At 37.7% G+C, this 26951-nt stretch overlaps 1 protein-coding gene across 1 annotated transcript; it reads right to left on the bottom strand.

Moving 5' to 3' along the window:
• LOC114896925 (cytochrome c 2) lies at positions 1-22489 on the bottom strand. The gene is made up of 2 exons (XM_029225520.1): positions 22321-22489; positions 1-291 (listed from the first exon to the last, which is right to left on the bottom strand). The coding sequence occupies exons 1-2, from the start codon at positions 22487-22489 to the stop codon at positions 143-145; spliced, it is 318 nt and encodes a 105-aa protein (XP_029081353.1). The 3' UTR covers positions 1-142.
• Positions 22490-26951: the final 4462 nt, after the last annotated feature.

Genomic DNA, 26951 nt, shown 5'->3' with positions numbered 1-26951 from the left:
AAAAAAAACAACTTTTATTTTAAAATGTTAAACTTACTACAAGCTGATCAGGAAAGGTCAAATATGACTTCTTCAAACATGCAATATTTGAAATAGGAAAAATTTGGCTTATAACTAATAATTTTTAAGTTGTAAGAGCATTTCATGAGGATGTTGCCTGTTTCAAATACTCAATAAGATCTTCTCTCTCACTCTTCTTTTTAAGACCGGCAAAGACCATTTTAGTTCCAGGGATATATTTTTTTGGGTTCTCCAAATATTCCATCAGAGTCTCCTCTCCCCAGATAACACCTATAAAGGTGAAAATAGTTTTAAGTTTGTGAAGTTACATTTGTAAGGTTTACTTTCTGATGTGACCCACATTTGTGAACAAAAGATTACTCTTGGACTCAGTAGGAAGGTTATTATAACTGAGAATACTTAGTTTCTGACCTACAAGAAAATTCCAAAATTAGTCTTCGGTGATCTACTCTTGGGCTTCTTTGTAGAAATCCAATGCTGTTTAAGATTATCTAAGGTACACCAATGAACTACCAACCCAGACATGTTGGGCCTAAGCAGTATGCCATCCTCCTAGAATCACAGAGAATTCCTTCTATCTTAGAGATCAATTAACCAAAATCCTCATTTTGCAGATGAGTAAATGATGACCCAAAGAGAGGATAATAACTTACCCTAAGATGACAAGGCTACACAGAGTAAAGAACTGGTAACTAGTAACTTATATTTCCATGTTTTTTTGTTTCTCTTTTTCCCAATCACACCAAGCTGCCTCTGTCAGGATCTCTAACAAAAACCTATGAGTTCAGGAATCCAGTTTTACAATGAGAGAGAAGTTGCACCCAACGTTTTTCCTTTCTAAAGCCAGTTGAAAAGAACATGAACAAAGAGAAACAGAAATGCTAGTTCCACTTTCAATAAAATTTTTGAGTGAGTGCCTCTACCACCAAACTTGATACACTTAGAAGACTACCAAGGACATAAAACCTGGACCAGAGTGAAAGGACACTTTTCACTAATTTCTAAAAAAGAGAAAAGTTCTCCAAAATAAGTGACAAATCCTGAGGTGCAGAGTCATAACCCTCTGTTGGGCCCAAAGAGAGTAGAGTACATATTGGCTGGCTGTGAAAGTCTCCCTAAATTCAATTTGATAACATGGAGGGCCAGGGGAGCCAGGAGTAAAGAAGAAAACACATCTTTAAAAGAAAGATTCTACCTTGTAATAGGATAAAAGAGAAACTTGAGGTGTTGGATAACCCTGGAGCTGCCAGTCTTTGTCAGCTGAAGAGCCAAATAACCCTGCAGCAAACATATACACATACACATAGCTCTAACACATAACTGTGGGTGAGGAAGATCTTATAACCAACTGGAACACTCAGACCCTCACTCTTACTGTCCTTCTGCAAATAACCAATCAAGGACAAATTGTCCTAATCAAAAGATGAGTAGTAATCAGAAAGTAATCACCATGAAAGAGTACTGAAAACACACACACAACATACACACACACAGCAGAAAGGAATATAAAAAAAGTTAAATGAAATATACACAACAAAAATTATATACACTAAGCAGAAAAAACCAGGAGCACATTCCCATGGATTCAGAAAAGGTCTTTGTTATTTGTAATGAGGTAGACGGACCTAGAGTCTGTCATACAAAGTGAAGTAAGTCAGAAAGAGAAAAACAAATACCGTATGCTAAAGCACATATATGGAATCTAAAAAGAGGTACTGGGACTTCCCCGGTGGCACAGTGGTTAAGAATCTGCCTGCCAATGCAGGGGACACGGGCCCTGGCCCGGGAAGATCCCACATGCGGCAGAGCAACTAAGCCCACGCACCACAACTACTGAGCCTGTGCTCTAGAGCTCGTGAGACACAACTACTCAGCCCACGTGCCACAGCTACTGAAGCCTTTGTGCCTACAGCCCATGCTCCACAACAAGAGAAGCCACTGCAACGAGAAGCCAGTGCACTGCAACAAAGAGTAGCCCCCACTCGGTGCAACTACAGAAAGCCTGCGCACCGCAACAAGGACCCAATGCAGCCAACGATAAATAAATTTATTTTTAAAAAATAAATTTATTTTTAAAAAATAAATAAGTTTTTAAAAAATAAATTTACTTTTAAAAATAAATATTTTAAAATAAATAAATTTATTTTTGAAAATAAATTATTTATTTAAAATAAATAAATATTTTTTTTTAAATAAATAAATATGGGGACCTTCAAGGTGACGGAGGAGTAAGATGTGGCGATCACCTTCCTCCCCAAAAATACATCAAAAATACACCTACAGGGCTTCCCTGGTGGCGCAGTGGTTGAGAGTCCGCCTGCCGATGCACGGGACACGGGTTCACACCCCGGTCCGGGAAGATCCCACATGCCGCGGAGCGGCTGGGCCCATGAGCCATGGCCGCTGAGCCTGCGCACCCGGAGCCTGTGATCCGCAACGCGAGAGGCCACAACAGTGAAAGGCCCGCGTACTACAAAAAATATATATATATACACCTACATGTGGAACAGCACCTACAGAACACCTACTGAACGCTGGCAGAAGACCTCAGACTTCCCAAAAGGCAAGAAACTCCCCACATACCTGGGTAGGGCAAAAGAAAAAACAGAAAAAAGAACAGGGACGGGACCTGCACCTCAGGGAGAGAGCTGTGAAGGAGGAAAAGTTTCCACACACTAGGAAGCCCCTTCACTGGTGGAGACGATGGGGGGTGGCGGGGGAGAAGCTTCGGAGCCATGGAGGAGAGCACAGCAACAGGGGTGCTGAGGGCAAAGCAGAGTGATTCCCGCACAGAGAATCGGTGCTGACCAGCACTCACCAGCCCGAGAGGCTTGTCTGCTCACCCGCCACGGCGGGCGGCGCTGGGAGCACAGGCTCGGGCTTCGGAGGTCAGACCCCAGGGAGAGGACTGGGGTTGGCTGCAAGAACACAGCCTGAAGGAGGATAGTGTGCCACAGCTAGCCGGGAGGGAGTCCACGAAAACCTCTGGACCTGCCTAAGAGGCAAGAGACCACTGTTTCAGGGTGCACAAGAAGAGGGGATTCAGAGCTCCGCCTAAACAAGCTCCAGTGACTGGGCGAGCCACGGCTATCAGCACAGACACCAGGGATGGGCATGAAATGCTAAGGCTGCTACTGCAGCCACCAAGAAGCCTCTGTGCAAGCACAGGTCAGTATCCACACCTCCCCACCCACGAGCCTGTGCAGCCCGCCACTGCCAGGGTCCCATGACCCAGGGACCACTTCTCGAGGCGAACACACGGCGCGCCTCAGGCTGTAGCAACATCACACCAGCCTCTTTAGCCTCAGGCTCACCCCGCATTCCGTACCCCTCCCTCCCCCTGGCCTGAGGGAGCCAGAGCCCCCTAATCAGCTGCTACTTTAACCCCGTAATGTCTGAGCAGGAACAGATGCCTTCAGGCGACCTACATGCAGAGGCGGGGCCAAATGCAAAGCTGAACCCCAGGAGCTGTGCAAACAAGAAGACAAAGGGAAATTTCTCCCAGCAGCCTCAGGAGCAGCAGATTAAATCTCCACAATCACCTTGATGTACCCTACATCTGTGGAATACCTGAATAGACAAGGAATCATCCCAAAACGGAGGCCATGGACTTTGGGAGCAACTACAGACTTGGGGGTTTGCTTTCTGCATCTAAATTGTTTCTAGTTTTATGTTTATCTTAGTTTAGTATTTAGAGCCTATTATCATTGATAGATTTGTTTATTGATTTGGTTGCTCTCTTCCTTTATTGTTTTTATAAATATATATATTTTTTTCCTTTTTCCCTTTTTGTGAGTATGTAACTGTACTCTTCTTTGTGTGATTTTCTCTGTATAGGTTTGCTTTTACCATGTGTCCTAGGGTTCTGCCTGTCTGGTATTTTTTCTTAGTATAGTTTTTAGTGCTTGTTATGATTGGTGGATTTGTTTCCTGGTTTGGTCTCTCGCTTCTTTCTTTCTTTTATTACTTTTTAAATTTTTTAACAATATTTTTTATTTTAATAACTTTATTTTATTTCTTTTTTTCTATCTTTCTTTTTCTCCCTTTTCTTCTGAGCCGTGTGACTGACAACGTCTTCGTGCTATGGCCAGGTGTCAGGCCTGAGCCTCTGAGGTGGGAGAGCTGAGTTCAGGACATTGCTCCACCAAAGACCTCCCGGCCCCGTGTAATAGCAAACGGCCAAAGCTCACCCAGAGATCTCCATCCCAACGCTAAGACCCAGCTCCACTCAACAACGAGCAAGCTACAGTGCTGGACACACTATGCCAACCAACTAGCAAGACAGGAACACAACCCCACCCATTAGCAGAGAGGCTGTCTAAAATCATAATAAGGTCACAGACACCCCAAAACACACTACCGGACATGGTCCTGCCCACCAAAAAGACAAGATCCAGCCCCACCCACCAGAACACAGGCACCAGTCCCCTGCACCAGGAAGCCTACACAACCCACTGAACCAACCTTACCCACTGGGGGCAAATACCGAAAACAACAGGAACTATGAACCTGCAGCCTGCAAAAAGGAGACCCCAAAGACAGTAAGTTAAGCAAAATGAGAAGACAGAGAAATACACAGCAGTTGAAGGAGAAAGGTAAAAACCCACCAGACCAAACAAATGAAGAGGAAATAGGAAGTTTACCTGAAAAAGAATTCAGAATAATGATAGTAAAGATGATCTAAAATCATTGAAAAAATACAAGAAATGCTTAACAAGGACCTAGAAGAACAAAAGAGCAAACAAACAATGATGAACAACACAATAAATGGAATTAAAAATTCTCTAGAAGGAATCAATAGCAGAATAACTGAGGCAGAAGAACAGAAAAGTGACCTGGAAGATAAAATAGTGGAAACAACTACCACAGAGAAGAATAAAGAAAAAAGAATGAAAAGAATTGAGACAGTCTCAGAGACCTCTAGGACAACAGTAAATGTAACAACATTCGAATTATAGGGGTCCCAGAAGAAGAAGAGAGAAAGAAAGGGACTGAGAAAATATTCGAAGAGATTATACTTGAAAACTTCCCAAATATGGGAAGGGAAATAATCAATCAAGACCAGGAAGCGCTGAGAGTCCCATACAGGATAAATCGAAGGAGAAACACGCCAAGACACATATTAATCAAACTATCAAAAATTAAATACAAAGAAAAAATATTAAAAGCAGCAAGGGAAAAACAACAAATAACATACAAGGGAATCCCCATACGGTTAACAGCTGAACTTTCAGCAGAAACTCTGCAAGCCAGAAAGGAGTGGAAGGACATATAGAAAGTGATGAAAGGGGAAAAGCTACAACCAAGTTTACTCTACCCAGCAAGGATCTCTTTCAGATTCGACAGAGAAATGAAAACCTTTACAGACAAGCAAAAGCAAAGAGAATTCAGCAACACCAAACCAGATTTACAACAAATGCTAAAGGAACTTCTCTAGACAGGAAACACAGAGAAGGAAAAGACCTACAATTACACACACAAAACAATTAACAAAATGGTAATAGGAACATACATATCAATAACTACCAAAAATGTAAAAAGATTAAATGCTCCAACCAAAAGACACAGACTGGCTGAATAGATACAAAAACAACACCTGTTTAATGCTGTCTACAAGAGACCCACTTCAGCCCTAGGGACACATACAGACTGAAAGTGAGGGGATGGAAAAAGATACTCCATGCAAATGGAAATCAAAAGAAAGCTGGAACAGCAATTCTCATATCAGACAAAATAGACTTTCAAAAAGACTATTACAAGAGATAAAGAAGGACACTACATAATGATCAAGGGATTAATCCAAGAAGATATAACAATTGTAAATATTTATTCACCCAATATAGGAACACCTCAATACATAACGCTAACAGCCATAAAAGGGGAAACTGACATTAACACAATCATAATAGGGGACTTTAACACCCCACTTTCACCAAAGGACAGGTCATCCAAAATGAAAATAAATAAGGAAACACAGGCTTTAAATGATACATTAAACAAGATGGACTTAATTGAAATTTATAGGACATTCCATTCAAAAACAACAGAATACACTTTCTTCTCAAAGGCTCATGGAACATTCCACACAATAGATCATACCTTGGGCCACAAATCAACACTTGGTAAATTTTAGAAAACTGAAATCGTATCAAGTAACTTTTCTGACCAAATTCTGTGAGACTAGATATCAATTACAGGAAAAAAAACTGTAAAAAATACAAACACATGGAGACTAAACAATACACTACTACATAAGCAAGAGATCACTGAAGAAATCCAAAAGGAAATCAAAAAATACCTAGAAAGAAATGACAACGAAAACACAACGACCCAAAACGTATGGGATGCAGCAAAAGCACTTCTAAGAGGGAGGTTTATAGCAATACCATCCTACCTTAAGAAACAAGAAACATCTCAAATGAACAACCTAACCTTACACCTAAAGCAATTAGAGAAAGAAGAACAAAAAAACCCCAATGTCAGCAGAAGGAAAGAAACCATAAAGATCAGAGCAGAAATAAATGAAATAGAAACAAAGAAAACAATAGCAAAGATCAATAAAACTAAAAGCTGGTTCTTTGAGAAGATAAACAAAATTGATAAACCACTAGTGAGACTCATCAAGAAAGAAAGGGAGAAGAGACAAATCAACAGAATTAGAAAATGAAAAAGGAGAAGTAAAAACAGCCACTGGAGAAATACAAATGATTATAAGAGATTACTACAAGTAACTATATGCCAAAAAATTGGACACCCTGGAAGACATGGACAAATTCTTAGAAAAGCACAACCTTCCGAGACTGAACCAGGAAGAAATAGAAAATATAAACAGACCAATCACAAGCACTGAAATTGAAACTGTGATTAAAAATCTTTCAACAAACAAAAGCCCAGGACCAGATGGCTTCACAGGCAAATTCTATCAAACATTCAGAGAAGACCTAACACTTATCCTTCTCACACTCTTCCAAAATATAGCAGAGGGAGGAACACTCCCAAACTCATTCTACAGGCCCCCATCACCCTGATACCAAAACCAGACAAAGATGTCACAAAAAAAGAAACCTACAGGCCAATATCACTGATGAACATAGATGCAAAAATCCTCAACAAAATACTAGCAAACAGAATCCAACAACACATTAAAAGGATCATACACCATGATCAAGTGGGATTTATGCCAGGAACACAAGGAATCTTCAATGTATGCAAATCAATCAATGTGATAAACCATATTAACAAATTGAAGGATAAAAACCATATGATCATCTCAATAGATGCAGAAAAAGCTTTTGACAAAATTCAACACCCATTTATGATAAAAACCCTCCAGAGAGTAGGCATAGAGGGAACTTACCTCAACATAATAAAGGCCATATATCACAAACCCACAGCCAACATCATTCTCAATGGTGAAAAACTGAAACCATTTCTAATAAGATCAGGAACAAGACAAGGTTGCCCACTCTCACCACTATTATTCAACAAAGTTTGGAAATTTTAGCCACAGAAATCAGAGAAGCAACAGAAATTAAAGGACTCCAAATCAGAAAAGTAAAACTGTCACTGTTTGCAGATGACATGATCCTATACAAGGAGAACCCTAACAACGCTACCAGAAAACTACTAGAGCTAATCAATGAATTTGGTAAAGTAGCAGGATACAAAATTAATGCACAGAAATCTCTTGCATTCCTATACACTAATGATGAAAAATCTGAAAGAGAAATTAAGGAAACACTCCCATTTACCACTGCAACAAAAAGAATAAAATACCTAGGAATAAACCTACCTAAGGAGACAAAAGACCTGTATGCAGAAAACTATAAGACACTGATGAAAGAAATTAAAGATGATCCAAACAGATGGAGAGATATACCATGTTCTTGGATTGGAAGAATCAACATTGTGAAAATGACTCTAATACCCAAAGCAATCTACAGATTCAATGCAATACCTATCAAACTATCAAATGGCATTTTTCACAGAAGTAGAACAAAAAATTTCACAATTTGTATGGAAACACAAAAGACCCCGAAAAGCCAAAGCAATCTTGAGAAAGAAACATGGAGCTGGAGCAATCAGGCTCCCTGACTTCCAACTATACTACAAAGCTACAGTAATCAAGACAGTATGGTACTGGCACAAAAACAGAAGTATAGATCAATAGAACAGGAAAGAAAGCTGAGATAAACCCACACACATATGGTCACCTTATCTTTGAGAAAGGAGGCGAGACTATACAATGGAGAAAAGACAGCCTCTTCAATAAGTGGTTCTGGCAAAACTGGACAACTCCATGTAAAAGAATGAAATTAGAACACTCCCTAACATTATATACAAGAATAAATTCAAAATGGATTAAAAACCTAAATGTAAGGCCAGACACTATAAAACTCTTAGAGGAAAACATAGGCAGAACACTCTATGACATAAATCACAGCAGGATCCCTTTTGACCCATCTCCTAGAGAAGTGGAAATAAAAATGAAACTAAACAAATAGGATCTAATGAAACTTCAAAGCTTTTGCACAGCAAAGGAAACCATAAACAGGACGAAAAAACAACCCTCAGAATGGGAGAAAATATTTGCAAACGAAGCAACTGACAAAAGATTAATCTCCAAAATATACAAGCAGCTAGTGCAGCTCAATATCAAAAAAAGAAACAACCCAATCCTAAACTGGGCAGTAGACCTAAATAGACATTTCTCCAAAGAAGATATACAGACTCCCAACAAAAACATGAAAGGATGCTCAACATCACTAATCATTACAGAAATACAAATCAAAACTACAATGAGATATCACCTCACACCAGTCACAATGGCTATCATCAAAAAATCTACAAACAATAAATGCTGGAGACAGTGTGGAGAAAAGGGAACCCTCTTGCATTGTTGGTGGGAATGGAGGACAGTAAAAAACTAAAGATAGAACTACCATATGACCCAGCAATTCCACTACTGGGCATATACCCTGAGAAAACCATAATTTAGAAAGTGTCATGTACCACAGTGTTCACTGCAGCTCTATTTACAATAGCCAGGACATGGAAGCAACCTAAGTGTCCATCGACAGATGAATGAATAAAGAAGATGTGGCATATATGTACAATAGAATATTACTCAGCCTTAAAAAGAAAGGAAACTGAGTTATTTGTAGTGAGACGGATGGACCTAGAGTCTGTCATACAGTGTGAAGTAAGTTAGAAAGAGAAAAACAAATACTGTATGCTAACACATATATATGGAATCTAAAAAAAAAGAAAATGGTTCTGAAGAACCTAGGGGCCGGACAGGAATAAAGACGCAGACATAGAGAATGGACTTGAGGACACAGGGAGGGGGAAGGGTAAGCTGGGATGGAGTGAGAGAGTAGCATGGACATATATACACTACCAAATATAAAACAGATAGCTTGTAGGAAGCAGTCGCATCACACAGGGAGATCAGCTTGGTTCTTTGTGACCACCTAGAGGGGTGGCACAGGGACAGTGGGAGGGAGACGCAAGAGAGAGGGGATATGGTGATATATGTATACGTATAGCTGACTCACTTTGTTATACAGCAGAAATTAACACACCATTGTAAAGCAATTATACTCCAATAAAGATGTTAAAAAATAAAATTAAATAAATAAAAGTAAATAAATAAAAATTAAAAGACAGTACTGATGAACCTAGTGGCAAGGCAGAAATAAAGACACAGATGTAGAGAAGGGACTTGAGGACACAGGTGAGGAAGGGGAAGCTGGGATGAAATGAAAGAGTAGCATTGTCATACATACACTACCAAATGTAAAATGGATGGCTAGTGGGAAGCTGCTGCGTAGCACAGTGAGATCAGCTCAATGTTTTGTGACGACCTAGAGGGCTGGGATAGGGAGGGTGGGAGGCTTGAGAGGGAGGGGATATGGGGATAGATGTATACATATAGCTGATTCACTTTGTTGTACAGCAGAAACTAACACAACATTGTAAATCAATTATACTCCAATAAAGACCAAAAAACACAACTTATCAGCTAAAAAAAAAAGGTCTTTATAAATCAAGGGCTTATAGCAGAGCTACAAAGGTTCAAGGAGATGATAAAACAGAAAGACATAAATAACAGCAAAAAGAATAGATACTACTGATAGCACAATCAGGCTTGAAAATATTGATAAAAACAAAATGAGAATAAAAAGTTTAAAACAATCATAGGAAAAATAACACATATAGAAGACATTTAGACAACAGATATCCCAAATATGCACAATTGATGGCCCAAGTAAGATTTCTTTAATAAAAACAAATGAAATAGTATAAAATTATTAAAACACATAATTCAAGAAAACTTTCAAAAATAAAAGTCCTTAAAAACAAACAACTCAATCCAAAAATGGGCAGAAGACCTAAACAGACATTTCTCCAAAGAAGATATACAGATTGCCAACAAACACATGAAAGAATGCTCAACATCATTAATCATTAGAGAAATGTAAATCAAAACTACAATGCAATATCATCTCACACCGGTCAGAATGGCCATCATCAAAAAAATCTACAAACAATAAATGCTGGAGAGGGTGTAGGGTGTGGAGAAAAGGGAACCCTCATACACTGTTGGTGGGAATGTAAATTGATACAGCCACTATGGAGAACAGAATGGAGGTTCCTTAAAAAACTACAAATAGAACTACCATATGACCCAGCAATCCCACTACTGGGCATATACCCTGAGAAAACCATAATTCAAAAAGAGTCATGTACCACAATGTTCATTGCAGCTCTATTTACAACAGCCAGCACATGGAAGCAACCTAAGTGTCCATTCACAGATGAATGGATAAAGAAGATGTGGCACATATATACAATGGAATATTACTCAGCCATATAAAGAAACAAAATTGAGTTACTTGTAGTGAGGTGGATGGACCTAGAGTCTGTCATATAGTGTGAAGTAAGTCAGAAAGAGTAAAACAAATACCGTGTGCTAACACATATATATGGAATTAAAAAAAAAAAAAAAGTGAACCTAGGGGCGAGACGGGAAGAAAGACGCAGACCTACTAGAGAATGGGCTTGAGGACACGGGGAGGGGGAAGGGTGAGCTGGGACAAAGTGAGAGAGTGGTAGTGTATATATGACATATATACACTACCAAATGTAAAATAGATAGCCAGTGGGAAACATAGCACAGGGAGATCAGTCCGGTGCTTTGTGACAAGCTAGAAGGGTGGGAGGGAGGGAGATGCAAGAGGGAAGAGATATGGGGATATATGTATATGTATAACTGATTCACTTTGTTATAAAGCAGAAACTAACACACCATTGTAAAGCAATTATACTCCAATAAAAATGTTAAGAAGAAAAAAAAAGTCCTGAATCTGCCAATTGGAAGAACACATGTCCAGGAAAATCTGAAACAGATCAATCAAGGCTTATACACAGCCTAGTAAATTACTAAATTTCAATACGAATTTTACTGAAACTTAGGGGGAAAAGAGTAAAACAAAAATAAAAACAAGTAACTTATAATGGAAAACAATCAGGCTGGCTTCAGATTTCTCCAAAGAAAAGTTCAACATGAAGCATACAAAATCCTGAGGAAGTAAAAGTATCATGCAATCATTTTACGTCTAGCCAAACAATTCAAGTGTAATGGGAATCCATCGATCTTTTCAAACATCAAGAACTGGAGTAATATGGTTCCAGTAATTCTTTCTTGGCATAACTACTGATAGATAATCTTCTACCAACCAAAAAGTAAATATAGACACTGTGGTAAAAGCTGGGAATAAGCACTAATACAATCTAAATGTAGGACAAATGTTAAAGCAACTGTGGTAATTATAGTTACATAGGATATAAATTATATGTATCATGTCAAATCAGAAATAACAACATAAGTAGCTCAGTTAAGAGTATGAAAAAATTGGGGCTTCCCTGGTGCCACAGTGGTTGGGATTCTGCCCGCCGATGCAGGGGACGCGGGTTCGTGCCCCAGTCCGGGAGGATCCCTCATGCCGCGGAGCGGCTGGGCCCATGAGCCATGGCCGCTGGGCCTGCGCGTCGGGAGCCTGTGCTCTGCAACGGGAGAGGCCACAGCAGTGAGAGGCCCGCGTACCGCAAAAAAAAAAAAAATAAAAGAGTATGAAAAAATTGGAGGTTGTATAACCACTTTGATTCTCTCATCCTTCAGAGTGAAGAATAGACAGATATTGCTTAAAGTAGTTAAATAAAATAATAGAGGCATACAATATAACTTAAAGTATGAATACAGCCACTAAAATTATAAAGAATAATATTACCATATAAAATTAGTTGGTAAAGGGAAAGGAATAGGGGAGGATAGGGAGACATGAATATACATAATTTCCTATCACTCATACTGGGAAGTATCCTTTTAAACTATCTGAATTTTCATATAATATAAATGGGTTTCAAAATATTTTTTAAATTATTAGTACATTTATGATTTTATGTGTCCTACTGCTTATTTTAACAGATCTGACATGACAAAAGGAAAAAGATAATAATAATGTTAGTTCAGCTAATATGTTAACCCCATGATATGATTTCATCAAAGGCTGAAGAAGACCTGAGTCTGAATCTTAGTTATATCACTTGTTAGCACACAACCCTGGGCAAATCATGAGTTAATTCAATTTGTTTCAATTATCATTGCCCCCAAAATGCAAACAGCATATAGTTATTCAATAATATGTATAAAGTACTATTCTCAAAAGAAAAATTGTATCCATTTACAGATGTTTAAAAAAAAACAATACAGATGCTCAACATCACTAATCTTTAGGGAAATGCAAACCAAAACCACAAGGAGATATCACTTCACATCCATTAGGAAAGCTATTATCAACAAACAAACAAACAAAAAACAAAATAACAAGTGTTGTCTGAGATGTGGAGAACTCGGAATCCTTACGTATTGCTGGTGGGAACATAAAATGATAGAGCCCTTATGGAAAATGGTACAGCTATTTCTCAAAAAATTAAACTCAGAATTTTCATATGATTCAGCAATTCCACTTCTGGGTATTACACCCAAAGGAAGTGAAAGCAGGAACATGAACAAATATTTATATCCTGTGTTCATAGCATCATTATTCATAATAGCCAAAACTGGACGTAACCAGAGTGTCCACTGATTGATAAACAAAATGTGGTATATACATACAATGGAATATCATTTAGCCTTTAAATGGATGGAAATTATGACACATGGTACAACATGAATAAACCCTAAAGACATTATGCTACATGAAATCAGCTAGTCACAAGAAGACAAATACTATGTGACTACATTTATATGAGGTACCTAGAGTAGTCAAACTCAGAGACAAAATAGAATGGGGGCTTCCAGGGCCTGTTTAATGGGTACAGAGTTTCAGTTTGGGAAGATAAAAAACTTGTGGAGATGGATGGTGGCGATGGCTGCAGAACAATGTGAATGTGCTTAATGCTACAGAACTGTACACTTTAAAACGGTTAAAATGGTAAATGTTATGTTATACATATTTAGCTACAATTTTTTTAAACCACACTATATAAAATTATTGCCACAATCATGAATTTTGTAAAACTATACTCTAAGCAAGTCATATGGAACAATCTTCTTTAAAATATGAGAATTTCCTTATTCTTTTGAAAACTAAAATGGTCTAATTATTTCCAACACCATACATGGAAAATAAACTACGGCTGACAGTTTCCCACAATTTGTATTAAAACTGAACTACTGACTTCTTGGCTCTTCTTATCAAGTCTGTCTTTGATCAAGCTGTCCTAAAGTATTTTTTAAATCTTTATTTATTCTAAATAATATTATTTTAAAATCCTGTTCAATTAACCTAGTAAGCTACTTACATTATTTTTTCCAGCTTTACTGAGATATAATTGATATATAACATTCTATAAACTTAAGGTGTACAATATGTTAATTTGATACACTTACATATTGCAAAATCATTACCACCATAGCATTAGCAGAAACCTCCACCCCATCACATGATTACCATTTCTTCTTTGTAGTGAGAACATTTAAGATATACTCTCTTAGCAACTTTCAAGTATATAATACAGTATTATTAGCTATAATCACCATGTTATACATCAGATACCCAGAACTTGTTAATCCTATAGCTGGAAGTTTGTACCCTTTGACCAATATCTCCCCATTACCCTAACTCCTCACCCCTGGTCACTACCCCTCTACTTTCAGTTTTTCTAAGCTTGGCTTTTTTAGATTCCACATGTAAGTGGTATTATACAGTATTTGTCTTTCTCTGTCTGACTTATTTCACTTAGCATAATGCCCTCAAGGTTCATCCAAGTTGTTGTAAATAGCAGGATTTCTTTCTTTGTCATGGTTGAATAATATTCTATTGTGTATATACAGTACATCTTCTTTATTCATTCATCCACTGATGCTCTCTTAGGATATTTCAATATCTTGGCTATTGTAAATAATGCTGTAATGAACATGGTGGTGCACATATCTCTTCAAGATTCTGCTTTCATTTCCTTTGAATATATACCCAGAAGTGGGATTACTGGATCATATGGTAGGTCTATTTTTAACTTTTTGAGGAAACTACATATTGTTTTCCACAGTGGCTTACCAATTTGCATTCTCACCAACAGTGTAAAAGGGTTCCCTTTCCTCCACATCCTTCCCAATAATTACTATTTCCTGTCTTTTGATAATAGCCATTCTAACAGGTGTAAGGTGATAATCTCACTTGCATTGCCGTGATTATTAGTAATGATGTGTACCTTTTCATGTATCTGTTGGCCATCTATATGTCTTCTTTGGAAAAATGTCTATTCAGTTCCTCTGTACATTTTTTAATCTGGTTGGTTTTTCCTCTATTGAGTTGTATGAGTTCTTTATATATTTTAGATATCTACCCCTTATCAGATATATGATTTGCAAATATGTTCTCCCATTCAGTAGGTTGCCTTTTAATTTTATTGACTGTTTCTTTTGATGTGCAGAAGCTTTTTACTTTAATTAGTCCCATTTATTTATTTTTGCTCTTGTTGTTTGTGCTTTTGGTGTCATATCCAGAAAATCACTGTCAAGACCAATGTAAAGGAACTTTTCCCTATGTTTTCTTCTAGAAGTTTTATGGTTTCTGGTCTTATGTTTAAATCTTTAATCCATTTCAAATTAATTTTTGTCAGTGGTGAACAATAAGAGTCCAATTTCATTCTGCTACTTATTATTCTTATTTCATTAGTAGAACTAACAAATAATATTATGTCCCCAAATAAGTCATAAGTATTAATTAAACAATCTGACTCTGGAAAATTTTATTTCTAATTATTAAATAATGTTAAAGCCAAGCCGTATACAGCCTTTTATCTTTGATAAAAACCTATAATAAAAGATATATTTGTAATAAGCTTTAATATGATTTTAAATCAATGTTAATAAGCAAAAAAGTCTTTAACATATTGGCAGCTAGAGGGACAAATGTTAGGTTATAACTATTCTAAAAATCAGGACTTCAAAAGTTGACTGCTCTTATAATTGGATAATAAAATAATAAAATGACACTATAGAAAAATATTACTTTAAAAGTTAAAGAGCCATATAAATGCATACAATAAATGCAAGTTTAAGACTGATTTATTCAATAGTCTATCAATTGTAAATCCTACTGCAATAAATGCAATTCCATTCTCATACTAACTGCCTGGAGTTAGCACAGACTCCAAAGTCCCCAACAAGACTGCCTCACTTCAGACACCAGCTGCAAGTTCAGGGTCCTCAGCCCATCCAAACTTCTAACCAACTGACTATAAATTTAAGGGTTCCCAGGACTCCCTTAGGTTTTATAATTTGCAAGAACAACTCACAGAACTCAGGAAAGCACTACTTAAAAATTACAGTTTTACTATAAAGGATACAAATCAGTACCAGCTAAATGAAGAGACCCAGTTGGTGAGGTCTGGGAAACTCACAAACACAGAGGTTCCTGGCCCTGGCCCTGTGGAATCATGACTCATCCCCCTCCAGTACATTGATGTGTTTACCAACCAGGAAGCTCAAGTAGAGCTTCCAGTTGAAAGTGGCCAGAGTTTTTATTGGGGTTTCATTACGTAGGCATGATTGATGAATCACTAGCCATGTGCTTGAACTCAATCTCCAGCCCCTGTCCTCTATCCTTGGAGGTCAGACTGATATGACCTAGCCCAAAGCCTCAATTCTCTAATTACATTGTTGGTCTTTCCAGGTTGCCCAGCCCTCATCCTGAAACTATCAAGGAGCCTACCACAAGTCATCTTATTAGCATAAACACAGGCTGTAGTCCCAGAACCCAACCCTGAGTAACAAAGATGCTCCTATCACTGGAAAATTCCAAGGTTTTAGAGATCCCTCCCAGGAACCTGAGACAAAGACCAGACAATTCTTTATTATAGAATATCTACTAACCAGCATTTCTGCATATACTAAATACAATGATATTGTATTACTAACAACTACACTGATGTTTAAGAAGGTGATAAACATGCTTGACTTGACAAAGATTAAATTTTATTCTATGTTGTTTTAATATAAGTATTTTTATCAATTATCTATGTATTTATTTGATATATATGTGGTCCTTTACTGTGGGTGCCCCCTGAATAAAGTTATGTTGAGACCCTAACCCCTGGTACCTCAGAATGTGGCTTTATTTGCAAATAAGGCCATTGCAGGTGTGTTTAGTTAAGTTGAAAAGAGGTCACACTGAGTAAGATAGGTCTCTCAATCCAATTTTACTATTATCCTTGTAAGAAGGCCATGTAAAGACAAGAGACACATTGGGACAATATGACAATGAAGGTAGAGACTAGAGTTATGCAGCTGTAGGCCCAAAACACGAAGTTTACTGGCAAACCACCAGAAGACAGGAAGAAGCAAGGGAAGATTGCCCTCAGGTTTCAGAAAGAGTATGGCCCTGCCAACAACTTGATTTTGCACTTCTAGCCTCCAGAACTATGAAACCATAAATTTTCACTATTTTAAGCCACCTAATTTATAGTACTTGGTTACAGGAGCCCTAGGAAACTATTACCATCCTCAAATGCTAAGATGTAGTAGTAGTGCTCTAAAACAGACTTACCATATACTCCCCACGCCAACCTAGTTTGCTTGGACACCCAAGTCTAGGAACAAATGGCTTTGCCAGTTCTCCATCCTACTAAACTGTATTGCTCTCAAGGCTTTGAGAAAATGCAAAGTACCTTATTTTCACATACACAAAAAAACTGACAATCTAGACATGTGTGAACTTTGTTTTAATCAAACCATTTGACTATCTATAAGGTTTCTTTCCCAAAAATTCCAGGTAACAAAAATTTCTTTACATCTTATCTATCTGTAGTGTAAGTAACTGACAATTAGCCTTTTTGATTGTAACATAAGTGCTCGACATTAAGCTTTTAATTGCTGAGGCATCCCCTTCAAATACATCCATCTTGAATAAATGCACTGCCAGCTATAAAAGTAAAGAGCAAGGATGCCCACCCATGAAGTTCCCTTTTTTCAGAAAGGCAGACCTATATAACTGACCATTTGACTGACTGCCTTGCTTTTTCCCTTCCCATGCTTTAATTCCTGCTTTTATATTTTAAATTCACCAATAAAGAGTGAACCCACAAAACCCTAGGCACCCCACTCTCAGCCCCAATAAAAGCAAAACTCCAAGCCCACGCTCTCTTTCTACCTGATGCCACACTGGGTAGCCCCACACATGCTGTGTACCCTCCAGGACCTATGAGTAATAAACTTTGGTTTTTTTCAAAGTTTCCTGATGGCTGTTGCTAAAGTAAAGTGTGTCTTGCAATCATAATAAGAACCATAGCAATTATACTCCAATAAAGATGTTAAAAAAAAAGACTGCTGATCATAGATCATCATAGCAAGTAAAATAATAATCTAAAAGTTTAAAATATTGTGAGAATTACCAAAATGAGACAGACACAAAGTGAGCAAATGCTGTTGGAAAAATGGTATTGAGAGACTTGCTTGGTGCAGGGTTGCCACAAACCTGCAACATCTGAGAAGTCTAATAAAGGTATGCCTGTACAAGTTTCACAAAAACAAACAAACAAAAACCTCAACAGGCTGAAACGAACTGCAAACACTATCTTACTAGAAACATTAACACAGGTTGAAATAAGTAGAATCCCTCTTTTGACAAAGTGTAAGCTACTATATGTGCACTCAAAAAATAATGCACAAGATGCCAACTCACCTTATTAAAGCCTTTCTCCTGCAACATGGTCTACAAAGCTCAATCAAATGAGGTACTTTAGTCTATACAAGCACTAAAAAACCAATTAAGGAATTTTTAAATAGTAAATTCAAATCACTTATGAAGAGGACTTACAGCTGCCAATAATTTATATTTAAAACTTCTCCAAACACCAAACCCAGATAAAGACATCACAAGAAAATCAAAAAACCAATATCTCTAATGCAAAAATCTTCAACAAAATACTAGCAAGCTAAATCCAACTGCACTGTTAAAAGAATAACACACTATGACCAAGTGATATTTAGCCCAGGAATGCAAGAATGGTTCAACATAAGAAAATCAACATAATATACCACATTAACAGAGCAAAAGGAAAAAAAAAACACATGATTATCTCAACAGATGCAGAAAGAGCATTTAACAAAATCCAACACCTATTCATGATAAAAACATCCAGCAACAGAAGGGACCTTGCTTAACATGAAAAACAGGATTTATGGAAAACCCACAGCTAGCACCATATTCAAGGTAAAAAACTGAAAGCTTTCCCCCTAAGATCAAGAACAAGACAAAGGACTTCCCTGGTGGCACAGTGGTTAAGAATCCACCTGACAATGCAGGGGACACGGGTTTGATCCCTGGTCCGGGAAGATCCCACGTGCCGCAGAGCAACTAAGCCCATGCACCACAATTACTGAGCCTGCGATCTAGAGCCTGTAGGCCACAACTACTGAGCCCGTGTGCCACAACTAATGAAGCCCACATGCCTAGAGCCCATGCTCCACAACACGAGAAGCTACTGCAACAAGAAGCCCGCACACCGCAACAAAGAGTAACCCCCGCTTGCCGCAACTAGAGAAAGCCCATGCGCAGCAACAAAGACTGAACGCAGCCAAAAATAGATAAATTAATTAATTTAAAAAGAAACCAAAAAACAAACAAGACAAAACAAAGATGCTCACTCTCCCCAGAGCTATTCAGAATTCTACCGTAAGTCCTAGCCAGAGCAATTAGGGAAGAATAAGAAATAAAAGCTACTCAGATTGGAAAGGAAGAACTAAAACTATCTCTATTCACAGGTGACATAATTCTCTATATAGAAAATTGTGAAGAATCCACAGAAAATCTACTAGAGCTAATAAATGAATTTAGCAAAGTTGCACAGCACAAGATCAACATACAAAGATCAGCTGTTTCTACACACAAGCAGTGAACAATCTGAAAAGGAAATTTTAAAAACAATTCTATTAATAATAGTACCTAAAAGAATAAAACAGGTAGAAATAAATTTAATCAAGGAGGTGAAAGACTTGCACACTGCAAATTACGAAATACTGCTAAATTTAAGAAGAGCTAAATAATAGGAAAGGCATCCCACGTTCACAGAATGTAACATTAATAGTGTTAAAATGGCAATACTCCCCAAAGCAATCTTCAGATACAAGCTCTATCAAAATTCCATAGGCCTTTTTTGCAGAAATGGAAAAGGTGATCTTCAAACTCATGGAATTGCAAAGGGCCCTGAATAGCCAAAACAATACTGAAAAATAAAAACACAGTTAGAGGGCTCACCCTTCCCAATTTCAAAATTTACTACAAAGCCACAGTAATCAAAACAGTATAGCACTAGTATAAGAATAGATGTACAGACAAATGAAAGAGAATTGAAAGTCCAGAAGTAAACCCTAACATATATGGCCAACTGATTTTCAACAAGGCTGTAAAATGATTTTTAACAATTCAACCGTAAAAGAATCTCTTCAACAAATGGTGCTAGGAACACGAGATAACCACATGCAAAAGAATGAAGTTGGACCACTACCTCACTCTATATAAAAAATTAATGATAATTAATTTTGGTTAATTAAAAGTAGGTCAGTAACCTAAATATCAATATGAGATAAAACTATAAAACTATTAGAAGAAAACATAGGGTAAGTCTTTATGACCTTAGATTTCATGATAGATTCTCAGATTTTACACCCAAACACAAGCAACATCAACAACAAAAATAGATAAATGGCATTCATACAAATTAAAAATCACTGTTCATCAAAAGACATTATTTTAAAAAATGAAGACAATCTACAGAATATGAGAAAATATTTGCAAGTCACTTATTTGATAAGGGTTTAGTGTCCAGAATACATAAAAAATCTTATAACTCGACAACAGAGGCAAACAACCCAAATAAAAAATGGGGAGAGAATATAAACAGACATTTTTCCAAAGAAAATATACAAATGGCCAACAAGCACATGAAACAATGCTCAGTATTATGAATCATTAAGGAAATACAAAGCAAACTCACCAGGCACCACTTCATACCCACTAGGATGGCAATTAAAAAAGAAAAAGAAAAGAAAAGAACAAGTGTTGGTGACTATACAGAGAAATAAGAATCTTACACTGCTGATGGAAAAGTAAAATGGTGCAGCCACTGTGGAAAACAATCTGACCTTTCCTCAAAAAGTTAAACGTAGTTAACTGACTCAGCAATTCCACTCCTAGGTATAGATCTAAAGTAACTGAAAACAGGGACTTAAACGCTTTTTCACAAATGTTCATAGTAGCACTATTCACAACAGGTAAAAGGTGGAAACAATCCAAATGTCTATCAACTGATGAATGGATAAACAAATTGTGATATATACATACAATGGAATAGTATTCAGCCATAAAAAAAGAATGAAATATTGATACATGCTTCAACTTCAATGAATTTTGAAAATATTCTAAGCAAAAGAAGCTAGACATAAAAGATCATGTATTACATGATTCCTTTTATATGAAATATCTGGAGTAGACAAATCCATAGAGACAGCAGATAAGTGGTTACCAAAGGATGGGGGTAGGGGGATATGGAAAGTGATTAGTTAATGGGTACAGGGATACTTCTGGGATAATGAAAAAGTTTTGAAACTAAAGAGAGGTGGTGATTGTACAACACTGTGAATACAGTAAATGTTACTGAATTTTACACTTTAAAATGGCTAATTGTATGTTATGTGAATTTCATCTCAGTTAGAAAAATAGAAAGAAAAATAAATAAATAAAACAAAATAAAATAAAAACCTTTCCAAACAGTGGTGTAGTAGTGATCTGAAATTTGGGCCTGTAAGAAATGCTGAGATACCAAGAACAATTTTTTTTTTAATTTTACATCTTTATTGGAGTATAATGGCTTTACAATGTCGTGCTAGTTACTGCTGTACAACAAAGTGAATCAGCTATATGTATGCATATATTCCCATATCTCCTCCCTCTTGCGTCTCCCTCCCACCCTCCCTATCCCACCCCTCTAGGTGGTCACAAAGCACCGAGCTGATCTCCCTGTGCTATGCAGCTGCTTCCCATTAGCTACCTATTTTACATTTGGTAGTGTATCTATGTCCATGCCACTCTCTCACTTCATCCCAGCTTCCCCCTTCCCCACCCACCTTGTCCTCAAGTCCATTCTGTACACCAAGAACAGCTTAAAAACTAGAGTTGTACCCTATTTTTAAGTGAATGCTAATTATATACGTAAGTATATAGAGATATAGATATCTCCAAGAGTAATAAATTGCTTTGCAAAGATATTAGTCTTTTGCAACCATTCTGAATTTCAATCCTAAAATTAACTGTCATCTACATGCTTTCCACCAACAAAGAAATGATTGAATATACTTTTTCAAACTATATAACATTCCCCACACCCTGCTAAGAATCACTACTACAAATAAAAAATTGCCATTATGCCATTAAAACATAATTTGATTTTTTTAAATTTAGCTCATGCTTTTTCAAGATATATGTATTACATAAAATGAAGTTCCTTGTATAGGCAAAAAAACTTATGCCACAGAGGATTACTAATTTCTCTGATCATAAAGATGACCAGTTATCCAAACACAGATCTTATGACATAAATCAATATTTCCATGATATAAACATGTGGATTTCATTTTTAATTCTGCAAATTAGGAAATTATTATATCAAATCCTGTGCCTTCTTCTTTGCTACAAAGTTCCTGGTTCTCTCCAACAACTGCCTAGTTTTTACCTTTGTTTTTGTTTGCAATGGTATAAGAAAATCCTGGTGCTTGTCCTGTTTTTCTGCCAAAAACGCCCCAGAGGTTTGGACCAGTTTTGTGTTTTCCACCTTTTTCCACTGTGTGGCACTGAGCACATTTTTGAACAAAGATCTTCTTGCCTGCCTCAGCATTTGCCATTTTGTTCTGCAATGAAACATTAAACCACAAACCAAAGAAAATATCTGATTTGCAAGGCTGGATAAAAAGGAATTTCATCACTTTGACTGAAGTGAATACTAATGATATTAAACCAAAATATAATTTAAAGCAGACATGCTTTAAATTCTGAGTGCTCAAAAACACAAACATAGCATTCAATTTTATAAAGAATCATCTCACTTATCAGGTTTATTTTGAATTTCTAGCCATTGCTACTTCAGAAATTGCTGTTGGTATAAGCCTGGTTTTCCTTCAGCCTTCAAACAATTACAGTAATTTACCTAAGACAACAATATTCTATTTTTCTTTTCACTTCCAAAAAGTAGAGGTGCAAACAATGACGTGAAGCATATATGTCTAAATTGGTATTCCCTTACTTAAAAATAATCACATAACAAATTGGAAAGGTGATTAAATATGATATTTATTATGATTATTTACATGCCTGCAATAATAGACAAAACTATAAAATACCATATAGAAATGAGGCCACAGCAAGCTACATGTAATACATAATTTCCTATTTACCTTACACTCTCAGCTGTAAACAAATCTACCAGACTAAATCAAGCACTACCTAAAAACAATCAAACATTACTGAGTTCAGTCAGCATTAGTACATGTAGTAGAAAATATACAGTTCTAAGTAAGGAGGGTTTTGTTACACAGTGATAGACATACACAATAAATTCTGCCTAAAGATATTTCGGTAAGACTGCCAAAAACTTGGGGTTTCCCTGGTGGCGCAGTGGTTAAGAATCCGCCTGCCAATGCAGGGGACACAGGTTTGATTCCTGGTCCGGAAGATCCCACATGCTGCGAAGCAACTAAGTCCGTGCACCACAACTACTGAGACCGCACTCTAGAGCCCGCGAGCCACAACTACTGAGCACGCACACCACAACAACTGAAGCCTGTGTGCCCTGGAGCCTGCGTGCCTCAACTACTGAGCCCACACGCCACAACTACTGAAGCTCACGCGCCTAGAGCCCAGGATCCGCAACAAGGGAAGCCACCACAAAGAGACGCCCTAGTACCACAACGAGGAGTAGACCCCACTCGCTGCAACTGGAGAAAGCCCACGCACAGCAATGAAGACCCAATGCAGCCAAAAATAAATTTAAACAAATAAATAAATAAAATAAAGAATTCTTACAAATAATAAAAAACAATTTTAAAAAGAGACTGCCAGGGCTTCCCTGGTGGCGCAGTGGTTGAGAGTCCGCCTGCTGATGCAGGAGACACGGGTTCATGCCCCGGTCCGGGAAGATCCCGCATGCCGCGGAGCAGCTGGGCCCGTGAGCCATGTCCGCTGAGCCTGCGCGTCTGGAGCCTGTGCTGCGCAACGGGAGAGGCCACAGCTGTGAGAGGCCCATGTATCGCAAAAAAAAAAAAAGACTGCCAAAAACTCTGTTATGTACCTAAATAAATGCCTCTTCCATCTAAAATGATATAAAAACTAAAATAATTTTAACTTATTGAAAAAAATTTAGTTTGAAATGCTAATGAATGCAGTACCTGGGTTTTGTTTTCCTGCAGTTTGTATTCTTTAAAGAATGGTTGCGGGGGGAGGTGGGAATGGGGATGGATTCCACATAAGGGTTACTGTTACATAAATAATTAAAATACCTAATTCTTGACAGTACAGTTCTAAGCACATTTTTACCTTCAAAACCCAACCGAGGGGCTTCTCTGGTGGTGCAGTGGTTGGGAGTCCGCCTGCCGATGCAGGGGACACGGGCTCGTGCCCGGGTCCGGGAAGATCCCACATGCCGCAGAGCGGCTGGGCCCGTGAGCCATGGCCGCTGAGCCTGCGCGTCTGGAGCCTGTGCTCCGCAACGGGAGAGGCCACAGCTGTGAGAGGCCCGCGTACCGCAAAAAAAAAAAAAGAAAGAAAGAAAGGCTGCTGCAGAGAGGTCCCTCTCTAGAAACTGTCTTCTGTAGCACTTTCAGGGATACCCAGGCCCCACCTCGCTGGGGCTAAGGCGAGCTTCTTACTAACCAAACGGTTGGATCCTCCTCTGAGTGAACCCAGGCCCAAATTGCGTCATGGCCCATAACCAGTGCTCAGATCACATGAGGGCCCGGCCCACCCCCTCCTACCTAGTCCCATACTTACCACAGGGCCAGCTGCTCCGTCCTCCGCTCCCCCAGAGAACCTTTAACATCAACTGTGCGGCGGCTCGGCCAAAGCGTGCGCCCCAAGTTCAAGTCTGGCTGCCCGGCGGCTGCAGCGCCTGGTAAGGCCGCACTGAAACGCCGGGCCTGCATGTGCTTCTGGTGGACGCCAGCCAGTGGTAGGCGGGGCTCCATCGGCACTGCTGATTGGCTCCCAAATCCCACGGAATCGCAATTCTCGCAGGGGCCTAAAGCTTCGCGCTGCCGAGCTGTCACTGACTGAGTGTAAATGTGACAGAGTAAGGGTCCAGCTTCGTTTGTTTCACTTTTACCTAACTGAAGAGTTAAATTATCTATGTATATTCACAATATGTACCAGCTCTTGCTTGAAGTAGGAATCCAACGTTTTATGAATGGTCCGTTAGTATTTGATTGCGGGAGTCAAATCACGTCAATAAATGAATAAGGCAACTACTTATTCTATGGGCAAGACACGGTGCCAGGCAACTCGTAAGGACAAACACTGACCTGAAGCGCCAATTTTCTATGAGTTATAATACAGCTGGGGCAAGATTTAAGTACATTAAAAGTTAAATCATTATAAATGAACTACATAAAAAGTGCAATAATACAAGAACGGACAGCGAGGTTGCAAGCTGCTCGTTAATAGCCAAAAGAGCAGAATAGAGTATGAATAGAAACAGAGAGAGAATGAGCGAGGGAGGAAGATATAAAGGAGAGGACTGGGAAAGCTATAAGAAGACGAGGGTATTGAAGGCAGAAACGTAAGAAAGTCAAAGTCGTGTTTAGGAAAACGTGAGAAGGAAAAGTAGTTTACCTGTGGTTACATAATTAATTCAGTGAGATGTGAGTGGTAAGGCTGTAGCAGAGAAATAGGAATATTAAAATAATTTATTAAATTTTGTGTAATAGGTAAGTGTGAGATTTACCCATATTCTTGTTCTCTGGAGCTCTGTCCAATACAACTTTCTGCCATGATGGAAATATTCAGCGTGGACACTGTCTACTAGCCGCAAGTAACTTTGAGCACTTGAGGTGTGACTAATGCGACTGATTTTTTTTATTTTAATTAATTTTAATAGCCACAATTACCAGATGGTTGAATGAAACTACTCCAAGTGATACCTATGTGTTCTGTCCTGTGAGCTACATATTTAAAAGATGTCTTTCATCAAATTGAATCAAAAGGGGGGAAAAAAATCTGGTGTTAAATATTATTCTCAAACTCAAACAAAGCATGCAAACTCAAGAAATAAAAGGAGACTATTATTTATTGAGTAGCTACCACAAGCCAGGCTAGGTGCTTGCATATATTATCAGTAGCCAGTAGCCTTACAGGATGGGAAAAAAATGGATACTCTGGACCATATTCCTACAGAACAATCTCAAAGTTACTAATTGATCACCAACAAATATCAGTGGTAAAATCTAGTAAAAATTTGCAAATAAGGCAAAACATTTTTACTTAAATATAATGTATGACGACTAATCTCAATAACCAATAAGCCTCATTGTAAATAGATCATAGTTTGGAGAAATTTTGGAAAACGATGACAAGAATTTACTATTTTATCCTTGCATTTCAAAAATAAGTTACAATACAATCTCTCATTTTTAAAAAAAATTAGTAAGAACTTCAGAAGAAAAAATTTCAAGGGAAATCTGAATTTCATGTGAAATTCAGTGTCTATCATTCTAATGTGTTTATTATTCTAATAATTGTGCATTATAGGCTATGTGTTTTATTTATTTTAATCTGCAAAGGCCCAGCATATCTTTTCTCTAATATAAGACAAATTAATAATCATCCTTTCAAATCTCAGAATTTTCAGCTGTTTTAGTTACATGTGATTCATGTTCAAATGTGATTTTATATGATTTGAAACATGACAAATCTGTCATTATTGAGTGATGAAAATGTTCTACAATTGTGGTGATGGTTGCACAACTCTGTGAATACTAAAAACCATTTAAATGAACACTTTAAATGGGTGAATTGTGTGATATTTGAATTATATCTCAATAAATCTGTTTAAAATAAATAGACAAGTCAAAGAAAGATATATTTACTATAATTTAGTAACTTACAAGTAAATTTCTTATTTTCAGTGAATATGTGGTATTTCACATGATTAAATGGTAAAGAAATTTTGCTTTCTCAGCATTACCCAATATTTCTGATTCTGGTTTTGTTTCATCCAATCTTTTATCCCTTCTAAAATAAAATTAACTGCTCTAAAATTTTCAGGATACCAATCGGTAATCTTGTTCTACTAATAGAAATTTCCCAGTAAGTGCAGTT

The sequence above is a fragment of the Monodon monoceros genome, unplaced genomic scaffold (assembly GCF_005190385.1).
Source record: "Monodon monoceros isolate NGI ecotype Baffin Bay Population unplaced genomic scaffold, NGI_Narwhal_1 Super_Scaffold_16, whole genome shotgun sequence".
Taxonomy (NCBI): domain Eukaryota; kingdom Metazoa; phylum Chordata; class Mammalia; order Artiodactyla; family Monodontidae; genus Monodon; species Monodon monoceros.
The sequence above is the reverse complement of the archived record's forward strand: the minus strand, read 5'-3'. Positions and strand labels throughout refer to the sequence as shown.

Bases quoted from the DNA above. Each gene is read 5' to 3' on its own strand.
- LOC114896925 (XM_029225520.1), bottom strand. From the start codon at position 22,489: ATGGCAAATGCTGAGGCAGGCAAGAAGATCTTTGTTCAAAAATGTGCT. The intron at 292-22,320 runs GTAAAAACTAGG...TCACCTTTATAG, and splicing joins CATTGCAAACAAAAACAAAG to GTGTTATCTGGGGAGAGGAG.